We start from the raw sequence: 15,989 nt of genomic DNA on the forward strand, positions 1-15,989 counted from the left end.
TATAAGAGGCCGCGCTCGCGCCCCACGCGGAACCCGCGGCTCAGACCTGTCCCCGGCGTCCCGACCCGCGGTGGACCCGAGGCCGGACCGGCCGCTGCGCAGTCGACGCCAGCCCGGGGCCTGCGAGGCACGCGCGCCCCGGGGCCCCCGCCGCGGGCACCATGGGCGCTGCCCACTCCGCCTCCGAGGAGGTGCGGGAGCTCGTGGGCAAGACCGGCTGTGAGTATCCCGCGGGGACACGGGCAGGAACCGACGGGCGGCTGGCTTGGGGCTCCCAGCCCACGGCCGCTCGCCCGGCTCCGCGCCGCCGCGCTGTGTGACCTTGGGCCAGTAGCTGACCCTCTCCGCGCCTCAGTTTCCCCCTCCTGCAAATGGGTCCCCACCGGCCACTTTGCAGGCTGCGGCGAGGAGCTCCGCGGCGATGCTGAGTAAGTGCCGCGGCCGCTCAGCCTCGGCGCCCGCGGAGTTGGCACGGAACCCCCGGGCCTGGGAACTGCGGACCCAGGAGGGAGCAGGGCCGGGCTCCCCCAGGGCAGAGCAGGGCAGGGCGGGGAAGGCGTCCCGGGCTCGGAGGGCGAGAGCCCGTACAGCGCAGCTGGTGTGCGCGCTCCGCACCTGGAAGTCGTTCGGGTTCGCGAAGCGCAGGGGCGGGAAAGTTTTGAAGTCGGCGGGACCTGGGCGGCAGCCGGGCTCCGGCGTTCCCCGGCCGGTGACCTCGGGAGGGAGAGCCCGTCCCCCCGCGCCTCTCTTCGTCCTCCCGTCTGTGAAGTGGGTGCAGGCGGGTCCACCTCCCCGGGTAGCTGGCAGCGCCCGCGGAGCACTTGACCGGAGCCCGGCGACCTTCCTCGAGCTCGCCCGCACTCCTGGGACCTGCATCCGGCCCGAGGCTGCAAGCAGGGAGAGGCTGCGCCGCGGGGCCGACCTGACCGCAGGGAAGTGACGGTGGAAGCGTTTGTCCTCTCCAGTCCAGTGGGGCTGGGAACTTGACCCTGGGCTCCGACCTCGGGGTGCTGGGCTCAGCCACCGGCTGTGAAGGGGAGTGTGGACCGTAGACCCAGGGAGGCCAGGTGAGTGGGCAAACCGGACAGGGGGATGTGAATCCTGCCAACGCCACCTCCTGGCTGTGTGACCTTGGGCTAGTCACTTCATCTTTGGGTTTTCTTCTCTCTAGAATGGAAGTTCTGCTAGTACCTGCTAGATGCTCAGGAGATAGGAGCTGCAGATAGTATTTCAAGGAAGGGGCTGGCTGGCTCCTGGCACCTGCTTTGAGTTTAGGACAGCCAATCAGGTCCCTAATACCACCTGGGCGCCGGTAGGGATTGACCCAGCCACTTGTGCCGAGGCTGAAAGGTGACCGCTGCTGAACTGGGTGAAAATTACAGAAAGCACCTCTACCTGGTCTGTATGTGTGTGTGTGTGTGTGTGTACACACACTCATACATCACATACACATGTTATGTTTTCCCATGTACAATCCCAGAACCGTCTGTGACTGGAGAGGAAAAACTTGGAACGCTTTTTAAAAAAATGATAAGAGCATATATTTGTAATTGGTTTGTTTGCATCAAGGATCTTAGAAGCTTCCGCAGGAAAGTAAGAAGGGTGCATACTTGCAGATTGAGGGGAGGGGACAGAGAGGGAGTGAGCTCTTCGCTGTAAATTTTTTTATAGTTTCATTTTGAACCGTGTGTGAATATAAAAGTTTCAAGTTCAGGGGCACCTGGGTGGCTCAGTTGGTTAATCATCTGCCTTTGGCTCAGGTCATGGTCCCAGGGTCCTGGGATAGGTCCCCACATCTGGCTCCCTGCTCGGTGGGGAGTCAGCTTCTCCCTCTCCCTGCTGCTCCCCCTGCCTCTTGGGAGTGCTTGTTCTCCCCCCCCCCCCCCCCCCCCCCGCTTTCTGTTTCGCCTGCATGTTCTCTCTCATTCACTCTTTCAAATAAATAAAACCTTTAAAAAAAAAAAAAGGAAGTCTTAAGTCCAGTTCAACCTTAAGGCTCACATGACAGAGGAGGTAGGATTCCCCTCTTTCTTCCCTGGGATTCCCCTGGTTCTGTTAGTGGAGCTCTTTCTACCTCGGATCTGCACTCGTGAAGTCCGGGACCTCTGCAGCTGGGTTTTCTGCTGGCAGGGTGGTACCCCCACGTGCAGGCAGTGGGGGGACTCCCATCTGGTGGTGAGTTTTACAAGCGATAGGACCACAGGGCATGCTGGGACTCATGTCTGTTTCCTGGGTCCGATCTCCCGTGAGGGAAGACAGATGCTTAGTGTTCCCCCTGTAGCCTTCCTACAAGTGGCTGAGGAGGCTTCCCTTCTAGTTGCCCTGGACTCCAATTTCATACCCCAAATGGGGAAGGGAGATGGGGCGGGGGCGCACCAGGGAAGGGGGTGTGGGATCAGACTAGAGGGGAGAATGAATACCTCCAGTTCCTTGACAAAGGAAAGTTCCCCTTTGTCCTCTGAAAGTAGCTGGCCGAGTCTGGTCATTTGAACCCATTCAGCAAGTATTTATGGACCGCGGACTTGGGGATTTAGAGGTGACCCAGAGAAGCTGATGTTCCTGAGGGGAGATGCAGAGTGGTGTGAGAGTCTGGGGAAGGACAGGGAAACATTTCTTTCTTTCTTTCTTTTTAAGATTTTATTTATTTATTTGAGGGAGAATGAGTGAGAGAGAGCATGAGAGAGGAGGAGGTCAGAGGGAGAAACAGACTCCCCACGGAGCTGGGAGCCCGATGCGGGACTCGATGTGGGACTCGATCCTGGAAGTCTGGGATCATGACCTGAGCCGAAGGCAGTCGCTCAACCAACTGAGCCACCCAGGTGCCCAGGGAAAGAAACATTTCTTTAGGGAGGACCAGGCCCTGTGGTGGGGAGATTTTCAGGACAATAAATGAGAATTGTATGAGATGCTGCTGCTGCTGCCATAGTCCAAGGCTTAGCTGGTGGGGGGGGCCTGACTTAAAGGATCTTGCTAGGTACATGGCTTGGAGCAAGTGTTTAGTGGTACTGGCCATGCTTTTAAACCCATTTGTATGTCTGTATCACTGTGAACCACAGCCAAGAGTTAAAGCTTGGTCCCACTTCTTCCCAGCTGCATGACCTTAAACAAGTCCTTGCCCTTCTGAGAGCCAGGGTCCCCCTCTGGTTCCTGGGGTGGTTATATGGCTTCAGTAAGGTGATGTATGTATGTGTGTGAAGTAGTTGTCTTGGCCTGGAAGGTCCGCTCCCAGAACCCTGCTCCTGCAAGAATCCTTGGGAAGCATTCTGCCTGAGACCCAGGCAGTCAAGGAACAGGCTGTGCCTGCAAGGTTGCGGGGCTCCCCCTGCCTCCTCGAGGAACCCAGATGGTCCCTAATTTGAAGAGTCCACTTGGTCCCTCCCTGAGGACTCCTTTTGGAGCCGATGAGCAGGACGAGCACAGGACGGGGGCGCTGTGCATCATTCCTTGGGCACCAGGCTCTGTGCGGAGCGCTTGGGATGCACTCAGTGGAATCTTCATAATAACCCTCTGTGGAAGGTGGCAATGTGGCCATTTTACAGAGAAGGAAACTGAGGCCTGGAGAGGCAAAGCAGTCCGCTTGCAGCTGCCCAGGTCATTGAGTGGGGGGAGTAGGGGATCCGAGGATCCCCAAGCCCATTTCCTGCCAACACTGTGCTTTCGCTGTGCCGAGTTGCCTCGGATTTCTAGGAAGGCAGGAGGGCAGGGGAACAGCCTGCACATCAGTTTTTCTCACTTCGGGGCCTTTGTGCAAGCCATTCCCTCTACCTGGAGAACACTTCACTTGACTGTGCATAATCTGGGGTTTACGTAAGGGGGCACTTGTGCAACCACCAGCCAGGTTCAGATTGCAAATGTGTTCTCTTAACCCTGTCTCTTGACGAAGTCCATTCTCTTCCTCATTTGGGGCTTGCTCAGCCATTGCTCCCTTCCGGAAGCCACCCTGCCTGCTCTCCATCCAAACTTTGAGGGTTCACGCATCCCGGAGACTCGCGCAGCCCCTGCGTGGTTACAGCGCACAGCGCATGGCAGTAGAGCTGTCAGCTCTGTCACTTGCCCCTCGGAACTCGGAGCTTCCGGAGAGCAGGGAGAAGGTGGCTGGTTCACCTCAGTATGCAGGTGTGGTACTTACAACATAGGGGTTCGTGCCGACGAGGCGGGGACCCCCGGGTCTTTAGAACCCAGAGTATTGGCTAGGAGCGTGGGTCCAGGAGGAACACCTCGTGCCACCCCAGCAGCCGGCCGTGACCGCACCAGCCCTCCTGGCACCATCCTGTGGGCCTCAGCGCTGAGCCAGCCCCACCAAAAATAGGCCTGAGCTCAAGGCAGCCCACGCAGGGCATCCACAGAGCTGCACACCCACCTCCTCTTGCCTGGGAGAGTCTCACTGATTGATTTCAAACCTAAAAGTCTTCCCAGACATCTTTGCTGAGCCAAGAAAGCGGCCTACCTAGAACATTAAAATGCACGTTAAACACGGGCGCTGGCCTTTCTGACGCTCCTGCCGCAGCAGGAAGGCAGTGGAGCCCGGCGTGGGTCCCAAGGTGTGAAGTGGCCCCCGGCAGGAAGACCGGGCCCTTGTAGGGGGGATCGCTCACGGAAGCCTGGTCGCCTTCACCACCTTGAGCTGGCCTGGCGGTGGCCATTTCCTGCCCCACCCCACCCCCACCCATGCCTGCTCCTGGGGCTGGAAAGGAAATAATAAGTGGAGGATTCTGGGAAAGGTGGAGGGTCTATTTTTTCCTCCAGGCTCCAAAACAGCCCCACAGGCATATCTATGTAGATGCCAAGAAGCTGCCAGAAGGAAGAAGGAAAAACAATGTCCCAGATCTGGAGTTGAGACCTCTTCACGTTGACAGCGAGTGTGTTTACCAGGCGCCTGTCATCTGCCAAACACAGAGCTGAGCCCGGCAGCTTACCCGCAGCTGCCGAAGCAGCGCCCCCAGGAACACCATGGCTTCCCGTTTTCCCGAGGAGGGCACGGATGCTGCAGAGAGCAGGCCGCGCGCCTGAGGCCACAGGCTCTGGAGAATTGGAGCTGGGACTCCGTTTCTGGTGTGATCCCCAGACCCCCTCACTGGGGAGGGGACCAGAGGCCTGGGTGGCCCGTGCCGGCTGGAGGGGGTGGCACCCCATTTTCCACTGGGCTGCTGCTGCTGGTTACTCCTTGGTGGTTGCAAAGATCTCAAGGGGCCCCAGACCACAGTCTCCGCCTGTTCGCCATGTGCCATATTCCCTCTGGATGCGGGGTGGGGGTGGGAGGGAGAGACACCTTCCCTGCCCTCCAGGCGCTCCGGGGGTGCAGGCACCCTGGCCCGTACTACTGAGCTCCTCCTGTCCCCCACTGAGGCATGTTAAGCCAAATGGGCCAGTACAGACCCTCCTGGCTCCCTTCCTGTTTCCCGTGGGTGGACTATGGCTGTTATCAGCCAGCAATCTCTAGGCCCCAGGAAACAGGGTGCACGACTGTGTCTGTGGCTCTGGGGCTGGGGGTGAGGTGGGAGCAGATCCCCAGGGCCCATCGGGTTCTCAAAAATGATGAAGAGGGATTTCATTGCATGTAAACCATATCTTAATAAGAGAGTAATTAAAAGCAATTTCTTTAGCAAAAACAAAAAACTGTTTCCTGAGCAGGGAGGAATAAGGGTATCTGTGAGGTCTGGGGAGGGTCGGTCCCCCCGAGGCTGAGATCTCCGTGCAGACTGGGCAGAAACGGTCCAGTGGTGTGGGCACAGTGGCCAAGATCAGAGGAGGGAGGCCCGGTGGACCCAGCCTCCCCTGGGAGCTCACAGTATGGAAACTTGCAGGCGGATTGGGAGAGCTTCTGGTTTTTAAATTTGTTATTTTAAGACTTTATTTAACAATTTTTTTGACAGAGAACACAAACAGAGGGAGCAGGAGAGGGAGAGGCAGGCTCCCTCTGAGCAGGGAGCGGGATGTGGGGCTTGATTCCAGGACCCCGAGTTCATGACCTGCGCTGAAGGCAGACATCTAAGTGGACTGAGCCACCCTGGTGTCCCTTTTGGGAAGCTTTTAAAAGGGCCGGGTGGCAAGTGAACTTCATTGCTGGACACCCCAAATCACCCTGCTCTGTCCCATGCTGATATTTTGCACTGTGGCTGGGCTGGCTCTTCTCACTATTATAGCATATGGTTCCCAGTTTAAAGATGAGGAAACTGAGGCCTGGACCTTTGAAGGGACTGCTCCCGGTCACTTGGATGCAGAATGCGGAACCCACATTTAACTCCATCTTCCCCAGGTGACCCAGACCCCATACGATGTAGACCGAGACAAAGGTTCTGTATATCTGGGAGGGGCAACACTGTCACCCCGTGACCTCATTAATACACTTGCTTACTACGTTGGAAGGGGGAGAATTAGACCTCGAGGCAGATAGGCTTGGTATCAGGTTATGGAAAGTTCTAGAACTGTGAGCTGTCCCCAGGGAGGCAGGCTGGGGGGGGGGGGCAGTGTGAGGGGAGTTAGGGGCTCTGGGAGGAAGAGCGGGAATGTGTAGCCCCCTCTGTTTTCCTGAGGTCTTCCTGGGTGGCTCAGGTCTGTTTCAGAGGGAGAATTTGTGTTTTCTCTGCATGAAAGTAATTGGCAGTGCGCTCCAAGACTTCCTCGCCGTGCGGATTAGTAGTAATCAGATCCCTTATGCGTCTCTTTCTCACCCCGCCCCCAGCCCCATACTGGCAGGATATTTTTTTGTGTGTGTGAGTTAATGGTCCCCGGAATGCAGCCCAGAATGTAATCAATGCTCAGACATGCCATACGGCCCAGTCGCACAGACAGAATACCTCGAGTGTTGATAAGATGCCTTTACTCTCGCATAGCGCTTCAGTATCTGCTGTCTCAAAGCCAAGGGAATAAGGCATTTCTGGCTCACGGCTTTGGGGAGATAAGGCAGGGCCCCCTGGTGCCCGTGCTGGGGACACCAGGCAAGGTGATTGGGGTTGTGGGGGGGAAGAGGTACCCTGGCCTGCGAGCCGTCTCCTGTTCCAACTTTATTATTAATTCATAAAGCCAGAAGGTCGAGTGGGTGATTTCCGTTGGTGGCGGCAGCCACCGTTAAGCACGAGGACAAAAAGGCCCTTTGTTGTCCCAGCGGTGTGACCTTTGTGGATGGGCAGGCTGTCAGAAGTGGGTCTTCTGTGTCCTGGAGTGTGAGAAGGCTCCTTCAGGTCTCGGGGATCTGGTGCCTCCGGAGGGCGGGCGGGTGGCCAGCAGGAGACTTCACAATGGACATGGCTGAGTCCTGGACCGCGTTGGAGAGAGAAGGTTGCTAGGGTGGATGGCTTTCCCGGTGCACGTCCTTTCTAACCTCAGCCTCATGCCGGGATCCCAGTGGCCAGCCCCAAGGGAGCTCCCAGCATGCCTCACCCACCCGCTGTTCCCAGGGGCTCTCTTGTCCTTACCTGCATCCCCCAAGATGGCAGCCAGGGTCCCACATGGATATACACTGCCCTGTCCCCCCTCCCACCCCACCATGGCCTTTATCAGCAGACAGTAAAGGCTTGAACTGTGGACCACCTTTTAGTCTCTGGGCAACCACCTTGGCCTCCACACCTCTGTTTTCTCATCTGCTGATTGGGGATGTGTCACCGCATTACTGTGAGGATTAAGTGAGCATCTTAGTAAAGCTCTTGACACATTGTAGGTGTTCAGTAGTTGTTGGCGAGTACTCATAGTTTTGATGAGGAACTGTACGGAAGCTGGCTGCCGTTCTCCCTCTTAAGGTCATTCTCTAACTTCACGAATTCCTTCCATGTTTTTAACATGGCCGCCATCTTGGACATGCCTGAGGTCCAGTTTTATCTTTCCCTGTGCTGATGGTCAGGGACCTTAACATGCTTTAATTTTTGTCACTCTCCAGTATTTTTTCTACGTTTTTAAAACCTATGCATTGGTTTTTTTTTTATTGTTTTATGCTGACCCTTTTAATTCTTGTAAGTTTTTCCTTATAGATTTCATTTTCTTACATGATACACCTTTCCACTGATTTTTTCAGTGACTCTCAGCGAGTTATCAACTTTGTCTGAAAATGTCTAGATTTTGCCAGCATACACAGTTGATCATTGATCTGGGTAAAAAATTCTGCATATCTTCTCCCAGCACTTTGGTTTTGGTCTCTTGTTGCTGTTGAGAAAGTCAGCTCTTTTGTCTAATTGATGTTTTTTGGTAGAAGTCTGATTTTGTACCTCTTTTAGATTTCTGGGATTTTTTTTTTTTTTTTTTTTTTTTTTACTGCACTGTGTCTAGGTGTGGATTTGTTTTATTTATCCTCCCTGAGCATGGTTTATGGTGTTTCCTTCTAAAGAAAGCTTGTGTCTTATATTATGAATGTATTCCCCCCACTGCTTATCTTTATTTTCTTCTTCAGTAATTCCTATTAGAAATAGATGGGGTCATGGCATTCTGTCCTGAATGCCTGTTTACCTCTCTTTCATATTTTCTATTGTTTTATTGCTTTTTGCTGTCTTTGGAGTCATTTCCTTAGGTCCGTTTTTTTTTTTTCTTTTTAAGATTTTATTTATTTATTTGACAGAGAGAGAGAGAGACAGTGAGAGAGGGAACAGAAGCAGGGGGACTGGGAGAGGGAGAAGCTGGTTCCTGGCAGAGGCTTGATCCCAGGACCCCAGGATAATGACCTGAGCCGAAGGCAGATGCTTAGTGACTGAGTCATCCAGGTGCCCCTTAGGTCTGTCTTCCAATTCACGAATGCTCTCTTTAGCTGTTACAGTTTTGCTGCCCCTAAGTTTATAAATTTTGATGACTTATTTTGTTTCATTTTTATTATTTTTATTTTTTGAGGATTTTTAAAAAGATTTTATTTTTTAGAGAACATGAGCAGGGGAGAGGGGTAGAGGGAAAGGGAGAAGCAGACTTCCTGCCAAGCAGGGAGCCTGATGCAGGGCTTGATCCTAGCACCCTGGGATCATGACCTGAGCCAAAGGCAGACAACCAACTGAGCCACCCAGGTGCCACTTACTTTATTTTTTAAAAAGATTTATTTATTTTAGAGAACAAGCAAGCGAGCTGTGGGGAGGGGCAGAGGGAGAGAGAGAGAGTCTTAAGTTGACTCTGCGCTGAGTGTGGAGCCGGATGTGGGGCTCGATCTCACGACCCTGAGATCAAGACATGATCTGGAATGAAGAGTTGGACGCTTAACTGATTGCACCACCCAGATGCCCCCGGAGGGCTTATGAAATACATACAAAAAACATTTTGTAAGTTACAAATGGTTTTTAGAGTTGCTGCTTCTGTCATAGAGTAGTGTTCTTTCATTATTTGTAGTAATTTAACATTTATTGTATAGTTTCTTCCATTTCACCCTCTTGGGGTGCCATTCATTTTTAAAATAAAAAAAATTAAGATTTTATTTATTTATCTGACAGACACGGGTGAGAGGGAACACAAGCAGGGGGAATGGGAGAGGGAGAAGCAACCTTCCCACTGAGCAGAGAGCCTGATGTGGGGTTCGATCCCAGGACCCTGGGATCATGGCCTGAGCTAAAGGCAGACGCACAATGACTGAGCCTCCCAGGTGCCCCTAAAATTAAAAAAATTTTTACGTAAATTCTACCCCTAACGTGGGGCTCAAATTCATGACCCCAAGATCAAGAGTCAGATGCTCTACTGACAGAGCCAGCCAGGCACCCTAATTGTTTTATTTTAAAAAATTAAAGTATACTTGATGAATAATGTTAGTTTCAGATATGCAACAGAGTGATTGGCCAGCCCCTGCTCTGTGCTCAGCAGGATAAGTGTGGTCACCACTTGTCACCACCCAGTGTCATTACGGTATGACTGTCTCTATCCTCAATGCTGTACTTTCTGTCTCTGGGACTTGACTTTTTTTTTTTTTTTTTAAGGTTTTATTTATTTATGAGAGAGACTGTGAGAGCACAAGCAGGGAGAGGAGCAGAGGGGAGCAGACTCGCCACTGAGCAGGGTACCCAATGCCAGACTCAGTCCCAGGACCCTGGCATCATGACCTGAGCTGAAGGCAGACACTTAGATGACGGAGCCTCCCAGGCGTCCATGACTTCATTTATTCTAATAGCGTTGTGGTGGACTGTTCAGGGTTTTCTGTGTAGAGTATCATGTCGTCTGCAAAAAGTGGCAGCTTTACTTCTTCCTTACCAGTTCAGATGCCTTGCATTTCTTGTCAGATTGCTGCAGCTAGGACTTCCAGAACTATGCTGAATAAAAGTGGTGAGAGAGGATGACCTTCTGTTTCTCCTGATGGTAGAGGAAGAGTTCTTGGTTTTCCACTGTTGAGTAGGATGTTAGCGGTGGGTTCTTCATATATGGACTGCATTGTGATTGGGCATATTCCCTCTAAATCCACTTTGTGGAGTGGTTTAGTCATGAATGGGTATTGTATTTTGTCAGATGTTAATTCTGCATCTTTTGATAGGCTCATGTGCCCTTTATCTTTCCTCTTGTTAGTGTCATGTATCCTTTGGTTTGCAAATATGGAAACACTCCAGAACAAAGCCCACTAGATCATGGTGCTGTTAACATATTTAAAACAAAACAAAACAAACAAAAATGGGGCGCCTGGGTGGTTCAGTGGGTTAAAGCCTCTGTCATGTCATGTCGGCTCAGGTCATGATCCCAGAGTCCTGGGATCAAGCCCTTCATCGGGCTCTCTGCTCAGCAGGGAGCCTGCTTCTTCCTCTCTCTCTGCCTGCTTCTCTGCCTACTTGTTTTTTTTTTTTATCTTTTTAAAAAAATTTTGTTTATTTATTTGACAGACAAAGATCACAAGTAGACAGAAAGGCACGCAGAGAGAGAGAGAGAGAGGAAGAAGCAGGCTCCCTGCTAAGCAGAGAGCCTGATGCGGGGCTCGATCCCAGGACCCTGGGATCATGACCTGAGCTGAAGGCAGAGGCTTTAACCCATTGAGCCACCCAGGCACCCCTTCTCTGCCTACTTGTGATCTCTGCCTGTCAAATAAATAAATAAAATCTTTAAAAAAAATTTAAAACCAAAAGTGTTCTATTCCTTTTGTTAGTTGTGTCTGCTGGTCCTCCCTTCCAGTGGTTCATTTGCTGGTGTGGTTTGGTTTTGGATTCTGAGCTCGCGTTTGATTGGGCTTTCTCTCCTGTTTTTCACATCCTCCTGGAACGGTCTTCAGCTCCAGATCTATGCCAAGGCCAAACCAAGTGGGGGAGAGCTTACCTCTCCCATGAGAGTCCCTGGGTTCCAGAAGCACCTCACGCAGTGCTTTGCATTTATTGTGCTAAGTTCCCGAGAGCTGTCACTGGTCTAGAAACACTTTTTATAGTAGGTCCTCAATCTGGCTCTCCTGTGCCACCGAGGTTTGGCGTTTTCCCCTGGGCATGGCACAGACGTGGCATTTTGATTCCTCATGCAGACTTACCCCTTTCTTTTGGGCCCAGCCACCTCCTTGGCAGGGTCTGCTCCTCGCCGATTCTCTGAGGCAGTAGGCAATATTTTCTCTAGCCTATCTTACATGGGGAAGTGGTCTTTTATGCTTCAGCTTTTTATTTTTATTTATTCTTTAAGTAGGCTCCGCACCCAACATGGAGCCCGATGTGGGGCTTGAACTCACAACCCTGAGATGAAGACCTGAGCTGAGATCAAGAGTCAGAGGCTCCACTGATGGAGCCACCCTGGTACCCTTCTGTATCAGCTTTGGATAGAAGTCTCACTTCTCCCTTACGTGGAACCAAGGCCACAGCTGATGGCCCAGGGTCACCTCAGCAGCGTCTGGCACTCTTGCCCTGCTGGGTGTGCGTTCCTTTCTGGCTTCTGACCTTGTTGGGTCCCCCTCCCTTGCAGGGTTGGTGGCCCTAGGGAGGTTTTTCTTCTTTTATCCAGGGTTTCAGGGGTCTGTAGGGCAATGGGGAATGTGTTCATTCCACATAGCAGGAACTGGACTTCTTTACCTAGTAAGCCTTCCTACCTTACGTAAGCCTCTCTCTACTTGATGTGCCCCCAGTCTAAATCTGGAGCTGAAGATCGTTCTGGAAGGTTGTAAAAACCAGTTCCTTAGATGGTCCAAAAGACGCCCACTCTTCCCATCTCTACTGATTAACTGGCGTCCCCTCGTCCCTTCCCCATCTTTAGTCTTTTTATTTTTTTAAATTTTTAAAAAAGATTTTGTTTATTTATTTGACACAGAGAGAGAGAGATCACAAGCAGACGGGGGCGGGGGGGAAGCAGGCTCCCTGCTGAGCAGAGAGCCCGATGTGGGGCTCAATCCCAGGACCCTGAGATCATGACCTGAGCTGAAGGCAGAGGCTTTAACCCACTGAGCCACCCAGGCACCCCTAGTCTTTTTATTAAAATGGAGACCTCTTTGTCTCTTTAGTGACATGAATGCTATGTGTTCATTGCCCCCCCCATCCTCCCTTGGGGTGCATAGCCCAAGCGTGAGGCCGTGTGAAAACATTCTAGTGCTGCAGACCTGGGTTCAAACCCCAGCTCTGCCGCTCATCTCAGCCAGTGACTTAATCTCTCCCAGGCTCGGGTTTATCTGTGAAGGGGGTGTGATAACCACCTTCCGAGGCAGGCCCTGGGGTGAGGGCGAAATAAAATGATGTGTGCCAAGCATTCGGCTTAGTTCCCCCCTCCGAGGAAATGCTAGCACGTGGCAGTGAGTCCTGCTGCTATAAGGCAAATGGCAAAGAACAGAGCAGAGCTGTGGGAAGGTGAGCGTCGATGAGCACAGCACAGCCTGTGATTTCGAGAGTCCTGCCCACCCACTCTGACCGTGTTCCAAGTCGTCTCATCGCTCATGAGAGGATCTTTGCTAAAGTCAAGCCACTTCATTCTGTCTCCGCTTCTCCTCCCATTCTGGGAGTTGGAGGATTCCTTCTGGGTGGAAAAAACCTGCCGAGATCCTCCTGAGACCCTCGGTATCTGAGCTTAAAATGAAGACCCTCCCCATGCTGGTCGGGGCCCGGGGGCAGCTCCCACCCAGGTCCTGTGGCTCTCGCGCTCACAGAAAGGTTGACGTTTGCGTGTAAAGGGTTCGAAGGTGCTGGAGAGAAGGCAGCCGTTGACCTTTTTGTTGCTGCTTCTGCTTTGGACACTAGAGTTGGGTTTGGTCGTTTCCTTTCCAAGGCTGAGGGCCTTGGTTCTTTTAAAAATCCCGGCAGCGAGGCGTGCTCTGTGATGTGCACAGGCTGGGCGCGTGGCGAGGGTGAAGGAGAGAAGTGGGGCGTTGGGCACCGGACGCATCTTCAGGGCAACGGGCGGGTGTGTGGGGGCAGGTCCTTTCCAGGCTGCGGAGGCTGTCCCTCTGCTCTCCCTCCTCCCTCCGGAGGCCCAGGATGAGTCACTGCTTCGCTGGAGCCCCAGGCAGCAGGCAAGGTGCCTTCTCCCTCCCAAGCCCAGCCAAGCCGGGAGCCAGCTGGGGTGCCCGGTGGGTACAACAGAGTCATTAGGGTCCTCATGATTGCTCTCGTGGCCACTCTGCTGCCTCCGCTCCTCCTGCCAGGTCCCCTGCAACATGAATGTGACATTTTATTTAACGGGGTGAAATTGACATAACCTGTCTTTGACCATCTTCAGCGTTTTCCAGCCTGCAGCTCTAGGGCATTAAGTGCAGCCGTCGCCACCATCCAGTTCTAGGACATCATCACCCCAGAACGAAACTTCAGGCCCATTAGCTGCTCCTGAAATCCACACCCCCACCCCCATTCCTGGCACCCGCAAACCTATTTTTTTGTCCCTGTAGGTTCACGTATTTCAGAAGCTTTGGGTACATGGCAGCGCACCGCGGTGGCCTTGCACATCTGGCTTCTTCTGTTGTGTCTCCCAGCTCAGCTGTGGGCCAACAGGTGTCTGTGTGACCTGCCCCGATGAGCAGCGCGCACCCTGTTTTGTTCATCTGCTCACCAGCCGATGGACGTGTGGGTGCTCCTACCTTCCGGCCATTGTGCATCGCGTGTGTGTGACGTGTCTTGTTCTTTGGGGTGTGAACAGCCACGCGGGGGTGTCGCTGTTATTCTCTCCGTGTTACGGGGGAGGAGGAGGCGTTCTCAGGGAGACGGGTTAGTAGGAGGTGGAGCTGGGGACCCAGCCAGCAGCTCTTGGCCCCATGCCGTCAGCCCACCTTTCTGTCTGACCCTGCTCGCCTCTGTGTTCTGGGACATCAGCCCCATGCTTGGCTTGAGTCCTGGCCGGTCAGTCAGGACATGGTGAGCAGGAGAGCTATGGGCACCCCAGAAGCCACTGAGACCTTCCCTGCTCAGTGTCCTGGGGCCTGTGTGCCAGGTGGCACTGCTGAGGGAGACTGAGGGAGGGGGGCTGGCTCCTGGGGGAGCCAGGCTGGCTGGCTCCTGCAAGCACAGGAGCAGACCTTCAGCCACCCTAGCTCCTTGCAACTGCATTTTGAGCACAGACACCCCACTCCTCCCCCACTGGTCCCCTGTGTCCTGTCCTTTGCATCCACCTTCCGTTCTGTCACCAGGCACATGGAATCTTGTCCCCTGCCTTAGCAACTTCTGCGAGCTGGGGGTGAATTCTGAATGCCTCAACTCGGTGCGTGTGACCGCGGATACCTCCCCACCTTGCTCCCCGTCCCCTGCCCACTCTCTGCCTGTGCTAAAGAACCCCGGTGTCCTGAGCCCCTCCCACCCCACCTCTGCCAGCCCCACCCTCCCGGCCTCGCTCTTGCCTTCAGGATCCCGCAGGGCCTTGCCTCCCACCCCTCCCTGTGCACTGGAACCCCCTCTCTGACCCCCGTGCTCCTTGGCAAGCGGACACCACATTTATTATCCCGGATCCCAGCGAGGTGATGCCCATTTCCAATAGATGGAATTCGTGTTGCCGCCCTTGGCCGCTAGCAGGTGCCAAGAGGTGCTCAGTAAATGTCTCTTAATGAGTGACGGGGCATCTGTCAGAGGGCTGAGCGACCCCGGTGGACCGTGGCGGGTCAATCAGGCCTCCCGCACCCCTGCGAGCCAGCATGGATTCAGCAAAGGCGCGGGTGAGACTTTATGTGCCCTTTGTCCCCAGACTTGGGCCCCTGGGAATAAAGGCTCAAGTAGTCTGGGTGACCCCCTATAATGGAGGTGCTGAAGGCTGATGCTCCATTTCTTCTCAAGTCAGATGGGGGAGGCCGGGCCTCCTGGGGGATTTCATGCCCCTTTCTCGAGCCCCCCCATCTCCTGCCTCCTCCTCTTTGAGGCTTGTCTCCGACCTCTTGGTCTGTGTGACCCCCCTCCTGCCTGGTGGCCCCATGCTTAGCACAGCAGGGCTGGAAGCCAGCCCCCCACGCCTGACAGGTGGGACCAGGCCCAGGCAGAGACCCCAGACCCATTACATTCCTCCCCATTCCTCCCTACCCTGAACCCCGGCGACCCCTTAACCTACTTTCTGTGGCTTGATTTGCCGGACATTCGATATAAATGGAGTCGTGCGACATGTGACCTGGGCCTGGCTTCTCTCCGGAGCCTCGTGTGTTCAAGGCCTATCCGTGCTGGTGCACGTGGGGGGTTTTGTTCCGTTTAGGACTGGATCTTGTCCCGCCGGACAGACAAGCGGACCGTGTTAATCACAGGAAAGTGAAAGGACGGATAAGCAAAAATACGAGACAAGAGGAAGAGAGGAATGTCCTGTGATTCTGCCACCTGGAAATGGCGCACTATTTCGTTGTGTGTCTTTTCCTATGAACTCCTGCGCGTACACAGATGTGATGGTGAACATTCGTTTTCCCGAGATGTTGTGGCCTGTTGGTTTTTCCCTGTAGTGCTGTTCTAAGTTCTGAATATCTTATTTTTTTCAAAGATATTATTTATTTGACAGAGAAAAAGCGAGAGAGGGAACACAAGCAGGGGGAGTGGGAGAGAGAGAAGCAGGTTTCCCGTGGAGCACGGAGCCCGGCGCAGGGCTCAGTCCCATAACCTGGGGATCATGACCTGAACGAAAGGCAGATGCTTAAAGACTGAGCCACCCAGGTGCCCTTAAGTATTTTATTTTATACATATATATATATATATTTTAAAGGT

General features: G+C 53.5%; 1 protein-coding gene across 2 annotated transcripts in view; it reads left to right on the forward strand.

Annotated features, from left to right (window-relative positions):
- Positions 1 to 15,989, forward strand: part of TESC (tescalcin) — a 48,180-nt gene continuing 32,191 nt past the window's right edge. The window contains exon 1 of one of the 2 annotated variants that reach the window (XM_032309358.1): positions 1 to 219. In XM_032309358.1, the coding sequence (XP_032165249.1) occupies positions 162 to 219 (58 nt within the window). In that variant the 5' untranslated portion in view covers positions 1 to 161. The remainder of the gene's footprint in view (positions 220 to 15,989) is intronic. The other variant, XM_032309359.1, reaches the window with a different exon arrangement.

The sequence above is a fragment of the Mustela erminea genome, chromosome 13 (assembly GCF_009829155.1).
Source record: "Mustela erminea isolate mMusErm1 chromosome 13, mMusErm1.Pri, whole genome shotgun sequence".
NCBI lineage: Eukaryota > Metazoa > Chordata > Mammalia > Carnivora > Mustelidae > Mustela > Mustela erminea.